The sequence below is a fragment of the Mus pahari genome, chromosome 2 (genome assembly GCF_900095145.1).
Source record: "Mus pahari chromosome 2, PAHARI_EIJ_v1.1, whole genome shotgun sequence".
NCBI classification, from domain to species: domain Eukaryota; kingdom Metazoa; phylum Chordata; class Mammalia; order Rodentia; family Muridae; genus Mus; species Mus pahari.
The window spans coordinates 101,051,130-101,058,832 of record NC_034591.1 but is presented as its reverse complement, the minus strand read 5'-3'; the positions used below and the strand labels follow the sequence as shown (position 1 = coordinate 101,058,832).

At 45.1% G+C, this 7,703-nt stretch overlaps 1 protein-coding gene across 16 annotated transcripts in view; it reads right to left on the bottom strand.

The window, feature by feature from the left end:
* Window positions 1-7,703, bottom strand: part of Dysf (dysferlin) — a 202,984-nt gene that overhangs the window by 173,910 nt on the left and 21,371 nt on the right. For all 16 annotated transcript variants that reach the window (XM_021191881.2, XM_029535482.1, XM_021191876.2 and 13 more), the window contains exon 2: window positions 373-428. In XM_021191881.2, the coding sequence (XP_021047540.1) occupies window positions 373-428 (56 nt within the window). The remainder of the gene's footprint in view (window positions 1-372; window positions 429-7,703) is intronic.

The following is a 7,703-nucleotide window of genomic DNA, read 5'->3' as shown; positions in this document are numbered from 1 at the left end:
GTCTAAAGACAGCTACAGTGTACTTACATATAATAAATAAATAAATAAATAAATAAATAAATAAATAAATAAATAAATCTAAAAACAAAACAAAACAAAACAAAACAAAAACCATGAGGGAGTGCTACAGAGAGGAGGCAGCCTTGACCTGTGAGAAGAGAGCAGGCAGGCAAGGGAGAGCTGGCTGGCCAGAGCTGGACAACAGAGAAAAACAAAACAAAAGCAAGCATCTATCCTTTCCGCATACCCTGTGGGGCAGGGTCTCAGGATAGAGTGGATCCCTGCCCTTCTGAGAAAGCTGCCCCTCGTGTCGGCCCCCTGCAGAGGCAGAAGGAACAGAGAAATGAGAGGGAAAAGGAACTGGTACAGTACCTCATTCCACACGGGGTTCACACTGTTCTTGATGACTTTGGTTCTCTTCTTTACCCCTGCGGGAGAAAAGGAAGACAAGAGTGCATACTCATGGCAGTGGGGCATCCACCCTGCCAACGGGCTCCCCTGTAGAGACCTCCCTCTGGGCTCAGCTCCAAGGGAGAGTTCACAAAACCAGCCTGGCCTCACCACCACCCAGGAATGCCCAGAGGCTGTCATTCTTCTCTCTTGGCTTTGGGGGCCACTAAACAACAGTGTGACCAAAAGAATGTCTTTTGAAAGAAAATCTCCAACAACATGGTAGTATGTGCCTTTAATCCCAGCACTTGGGAAGCAAACAGGTGTACTTCTGTGAGTTTAAGGCCAGCTTGGTCTATATAGAGAGTTCCAAGCCAGTCAGAAGACTGTTTCAAAGAAGAGGGGGAAGAAGAGGAGGAGGAGAAGGAAGAGGAGAAGGAGGAGGAGGAGGAGGAAGAAGAAGAAGAGGAGGAGAGGGAGGAAGAAGAGGGGGAGGAGAACGAGAAGGAGGAGGAAAAGGAGAGGGAGGAATAAGGGAAGGGGGAGGAAGAAGAAGAGAAGAAAGAAAGAAAAGGAAAGGAAAGAAAAGAAGAGAAAATGCTGAAGCTGACTCCTCATTAATTGTGTCCTCATGGTCATTGTCTTCCTACCCCTTTATTCCCCCAGATCCTCTGCGCACCCCCTCCCTGCACTATGCTGCAGGTTAGCCCAGCCCCCACTATGTTAAGCAAGTACTCTACCAGTGACTTGCATCTCCAGCCTCTTTCTGACTTTTCAGACCTCTAGTGAACATGAACCCTTCCGTGGGGCTGGGATGCAGCTCAGTTGGTAGAGTGCTTACCTAGTATGTAGGAGACAGAGGCAGGAAGATCAGCAGTTCAAGGCCATCCTTAGCCACAAGGTGAGTTTGAGGCCAGCCTAGGATACTTGGGTAACTGTCTTAAACAATTTTTTGTTTGTTTGTTTGGTTGGTTGGTTTGGTTTTCTGAGACAGGGTTTCTCTGTATAGCCCTGGCTGTCCTGGAACTCACTTTGTAGACCAGGCTGACCTCGAACTCAGAAATCCGCCTGCCTCTGCCTCCCAAGTGCTGGGATTAAAGGCGTGTGCCACCATGCCCAGCTTGTCTTAAACAATTTTTTAAATGATAAAAATAAAATTAACAGCCGGGCTTGGTGGCACACGCCTTTAATCCCAGTACTTGGGAGGCAGAGGCAGGCGGATTTCTGAGTTCAAGGCCAGCCTGGTCTACAAAGTCAGTTCCAGGACAGCTAGAGCTATACAGAGAAACCCTGTCTCATAAAACAAACAAACAAACAAAACCAATAATAATAAAATAAATAAATAAAATAAAATTAACAAACAAAAATGAATAATCTTCCAAGAAGATCATTTTTAAATCTTTTAAAAGATTTTTCTTAAAAAAACAAAACAAAACCTCTATGTATTGTATTATCACATTTGCATAAAATGTCCAGAGCAAGCAAATCCATAGATTCTGGGTTCCCAGTGGAGTATGGAGAAGGTAAAACTGGGAGTGGTTGATAGCTATGAGTTTGTGGGACAATGCTCTTGAATCAGATCATAACTGATGTTCAATATTTAACCCCAAATCACCTAGCATTCACTTCATTTGTCCTGTGACACTAGGGATTGTATCTGGGGTTGTCCTAAAGTTAGGCAAGCACCCTATTGCTGAGCTACAACTGAGTCCCCCCCCCCAGCCTATTTTTCTATTTTTTTTTTAATTTTGAGATAAGATCTCACTCAGTGTTACAGGCTGACCTTGAACTCGCTCTAGAACTTCAGCTACTCCTGCCTCAGCTTCTCATTACAGATCTATGCCACCTTTAACCTTCACTGGTTAAAATGATGGATTTGATCGTTTGCCTTTCTCACTGAGACCTAGGAAGGGTTTATGGGAAACAAGCAGACTCAGATAGTCCTATCTGGCTTATGAAGCTGAAGGAAAGAGGTGGCTTCAGGGTAGACAACTAGAACTAACCCTGTGACTTCTGAGAACTGACCCATGTGACCATAGGTAGCAAGCAGCTACAGCAACTGTGGAGCAGGGAGCACTAAGGTCCAGGTGCCTAGTCCTAGTGCAGTGGGTGACTGAGCCTTGAAGGAAAGATTGCATAGAAGATGCCCAGGGAGAACTGCTTCTAAGGATGGACACTAGAGTATATGGGCAGGCTATCTTCATAACAAAGTTGATCTGGCTTGCAACTCTGGGCTCTGTGGGAGCAGGCAGGTCTGCTCCTCTCTCAGTGTGATCCCCAGACAGAAGCCACAGTAGGTGGACAGCATCAGAGTGAGGAGGGCCCCACCAGGTGGTCCCACAAAGACATCTGTAACTACAGAGAAAAGCAGCCTTGGAGGAAAGGGCCATAGGCACTGATAAAGCTAGGTATGGCCACTCTGTTCAGACAGGGGCATGGATGACTATACCTGCCCCACTTTCCTAGGGAGCATCACAAACACAGTGTCTGATTACACAAGAGTGGAAGGGAAGGAGTCAGCCAACCTAGGAGCTGTCACCTCAGACAGGTCTTCAGTCCTTCCCATACAATACATAAGATTCTCTAATGAGAAGCCTGTGGTCTCCACCAGACTGCATGAACCATGAAATCTCCTCTAAGACCTGGAGCATGTTCCTGGAGCGGAGCCCCGAGTCCTCCAGAGTTGACCTGTGGCTGGGCTTAGCCAGGTTCCTACTTGTTTAGACTGCTCACATTTCCCTAGATAATGTGGAAGAGGGTGGACCCCCCCCAACCCCCTCCCTCCTGGTTGTAAATCCCTGAGGTTGGGAAGTTGGTGGGCTCTGCAGATACCTAAAGTGCCACCAACTGTTCATGTTCAATCTCAGTCTTCTGGGTCCCAGAATGTCACTCTTGTAAGTTACAGAGGGTTTAGAAACTGAAACTGAAGATGTAAAAATCGTATTTAGTCATCAATGTAGCTGAGCAAGGCTGTCATGCCAGAACTCGGGAGGCAGAGGGAGAAAAATTAGTTCTAGACAGCCTGGGCCTGTGTCAAAGCAAAATTGGTAATCAATCTAAAACAATGGTAAGGAGCTGAAGAGATTGCTCAGCAGTTAAAAGCATGTACTGCTCTTTCAGAGGACCCAAGTTCTGTTCCCAGCACCTACATCAGGCAGCTCCCAACCACCTGTAACTCTGACTGCAGGGGATAGGACGCCCCCTTCCAGTCACTAAGCACAACTGCATTCACATGCATATACTCCGATGCAGATACACACTGGAGAAACATGTAATCAAAATAAGTGAAAATAATAAAAATAAAAATAAATACTTAAATAATAAGAAGCCAAATACACATTAGCATCAGAGACATATTTATGTGGAAAATAACTTGCACTACAAGGAAAAACTAAAAGTGTTATTTTACATTTTTGCAAACCTCTGTAATGCTTGGCTGAGTGGCTATATTTGCTCCTGTGTTTATGTATTCATTGATGGTTTGTTTTGATTAATATCTATGAAGAAAATCTAGGCAGATAGATAGCTTTAAGTAAACAAGGCATATGTTTTAGTGAACTTGCAGGTAATTTTAAACAGTCCTTGAAATTACATGTATACTCAACAGATGGTAGGTTTAAACTGTTTTTTAAATGTTGTGATGTGTATTCTAAAATTAGGTTAATAAACATTTTTGTTTTGTTAAGTTAAACTTAGTTATTCTATCTTGCTCTCTGAAATTAATCTCTTACCTACTCATGATTCTGTAGCATCTACATTTGAAAAATTTGATGCAATGAGTTAAACAGATCTTCCAAATGTTGAAGTATTTCTTACATAATAACCCCCAATTTATTAATATCACCATCTGTCTCCTTGGGAAAGCCTACCTAGGAAGAAGCTGAGAGAGACAGGTTTCTAAAATTTCATCTTATCTTTGCTTGAAAAGCAAACTTCCCGATTAGCAACAAATGATAAATATCCATGAACCATCCATGAACCAGGCAGGCTGGTAAATTTTTAAAATAAAGCTGCCAAAATCTTCAGTCTAAACAATCAATTTGCCAGTCTTTTCTTCCATTAATACAGTATCTTGTGAACATAAGCTAACCAATGGCTGGTATAGCTTATGTCTTAGTGAGGGTTTCTATACCTGTAACAAAACACCGTGACCAAAAGCAACTTAGGAAGGAAGGGCTTACTAGCTGACAACTCTCAGGTCACACTGCCTCACTGAGGGGAGTCAGGGCAGGCACTTGGAGGCAGGAAATAAAGCAGAGACCATGAAGGAACACTGCTTACTAGCTTGCTCCCCTTGGCTTGCTCATTCCACTTCCTCATACAGCCCAGGATCATCTGCCCAGGGGTGTCACCAGCTCTGTGAGCCAGGCCCTCCCACATCAGTCATTAGTCAGGAAAATGCACCCTCAGACTGGCCAACCTTGTCAATCTCTTAAAGGCATTTTCTTAATTAATATTACCTCTCCCCAGCTATGTTCAGGTGTGTGTCAGTCTGACCAAACCCAACAGGGACAGTTTGTAATGCAAGTGGTCACGCTCTGCTTGGTTTTCCATAGTCACCACTTGTGGGGTTAGAGGCCAGCCTGGTCTACAGAGTGAGTTCCAGGACAGCCAGGGCTATACAGAGAAACCCTGTCTCAAAAAAACCAAAAAAAAAAAAAAAAAAAAAAAAAAAAAAAAAAAAAGACTCATTCACACACAAACAACTATTGAAAAAACAAGAGGAATACCATAGATGTATGTGAGCATCAGAGCCTGTGGTGATGTCAGGGAGCAGCAGTGGTGGCTTCCCCTGAGTGCAATCAGCAAGACAAACAAACGGCAAATGCCAACTCGCCAGCTCAACTCAACAACTCGGTGAAAAGGGTGAATTGTTTAACATGACAGTGGATATTGTTCTGTCCATGTCAATTGACCCCAAGAGTCTTGGGAAACTCATTAAGATTTCAGCATCCTCTCGAGAAAAAAAAAAAAGATTTCAGCATCCAAAAAACAAAAAGGTTGGGCAGCAGGTGGTTTCACACCTTTAATCCCAGAACTTGGGAGGCAGAGGCAGGAGAAGCTCTGAGTTCGAGGCCAGCCTAGTCTACAGAAGCAGGTTTCAGCACAGCCAGGGCTACACAGAGAAACCCTGATTCGAAAAAGAAGGAAAATAAATCTCAGCCTCACTTTGCTCATTTGTAAGATCACAATAACTCTACAATAATTAAGTGAGACAGCATGTGCGAGGTACCCAGCTGCCCTCGGGCTCATAGTTACATTTGCCCCGCCCACCCCCTCCGAAGCTATTCTGATGCACCTATCCACGTCTGTGAACTGTCTAGTGACCTCCCCCGGCACCCCTCATACAAACTTCCTGGGTGTCCCATCTCCCCTGAGGGTGACAGAGATAGCTGTCCCCTCGTTCCCAAGACAGCTGGGCCACAAGCCTGGGGCAGCAGCTCACAGCGAGCTTCCCTATCCACTGACCAGGCTGTGGTTTTTCTTTTCTTTTCAGAGAACAGACACCACACCTCTGGCGTAGTAGCAACCCTTATTCATAATGAGGCGTCCTCACAGACCCTTTTCTTTCTGAAGTTGCTGTGAGTTAGCTTCCTCCCCAGGGAACAGAAGCACTGTTCTTGAGCTCCCCACAACCTTTCTTACTGGCATGGGACAGTTCAGGTAAACGGAAAGATCAAAGAAGGCACCATGGGGCCAGAGGTACTCTGGAAAAGACACCAGTTGTCTTCTCAGTGCTGGCCCAGGCCTGCCTTGTGTAAACTGCTGGTCTCTTCTTTGGTTCCAAGGGAGCTGGATACTGTTTTTTTGGTTTTTTGGGGTTTTTTTTTGTTTTTTTTTTTTTAAGATTTATTTATTTATTTATTTATTTATTTATTTATTTATTTATTTATTATATGTGTATACACTGTAGCTGTCCTCACACACTCCAGAAGAGGACATCAGATTTTTGTTACAGATGGTTGTGAGCCACCATGTGGTTGCTGGGATTTGAACTCGGGACCTTTGGAAGAGCAGTCGGTGCTCTTAACCACTGAGCCATCCCACCAGCCCCCTGAACACTGTTTTTTAAGTCATTTGATAGGGACCTAGTTCAGGGGCAAAGCACTTGTCACACAAGCCTAGAGACATGTGTTTGGATCTCCAGCACCCATGCGAATGGCTGGATACATTAATAGTCTCAATCCCAGCTCCCCTGCCAGGAGATGGATGGTGGACACGGGACAGTTATCAGAAGCTCAAAGGCAGGTAGCCTGGCATATGAAGACTGACACCTGGGTTGTCCTTTGACATCTATAAGCATGTGGTATTGTGTCCTTAAAGAGATGGGCACCTTCTAGGCCTCAGCTGCCCAGCGGTGCACTGACCTGTGTCCACTGTAGGGTTTTGACAAGACAGGAGATGAAAGCTAAGTGTCCACTCCCCTCCCCTATCACAAACCTGCTTCCGGCGGCTCCAGAAGCAACATGGAACATTCTACATACTGCCCTTCTTGAGTGGCCCACTAGAAAATTCATTTCCTGGTGACATAATCAGGCAATGTGCGTGACAGCCCTGGGCTAAGTGCCTTTCTAACCATTTTCTACTTCCTGTATTCCCTGAAGATGAAGACCACAGAGGACCATAGTGGAATGTTATGAAGTCTTGACTCAGAGGGTAAACTCTCGGTCAGTCCTGGGGAGCTTGGGAGGAGCCACTTGTGGGACTACAACCCCAAGGAAGAACAAGAGACAAGGAGACACTGGGCTCAATGATAACGTGCTTCCTGCTCAAGCAGAAGGAGCTGAGTCCTATAGCATGTAAAAAGTCAGGTATGGTGCATGTAACCTTAGTGTGGGGGAAACAGAAACGCATTTCCTTAGGGCTTGCTGGCCAGCCAGCCTAACAGAATAGGTGAGTCCTAGGTTCTAGTGCAAGAGACCCTGTCTCAAAAACCTAGGTGAACAGTTTGTGTGTTTGTATGAATAATATACATAGAAATGCAAACTTTTGTTTAAAGGAAAGGAATGGTCACTCAGCTTATCATGTGACTGACAGGCACCTAAATAAGAGAAGGCACCTTGCCAACCCCATGCCTGGCCTTGGGAAATGTGTCCTTTCATCTAATAATCTCCAAAGTGCACACAGTTCCTGCTGAGGGGATAGTGCTGGAGGGCCCCATAGATGCATCTATAGATGCATTCAGTACCCACGATAGCTATAGGGAAGCCTGGGTCTCATTCATTCACTGCATAGCTCTGCCAATCACACACGCACACGCACACGCACACACTAGAAGGGGAAGAGAAGAGAAGAGAAGAGAGGAGGGGAGG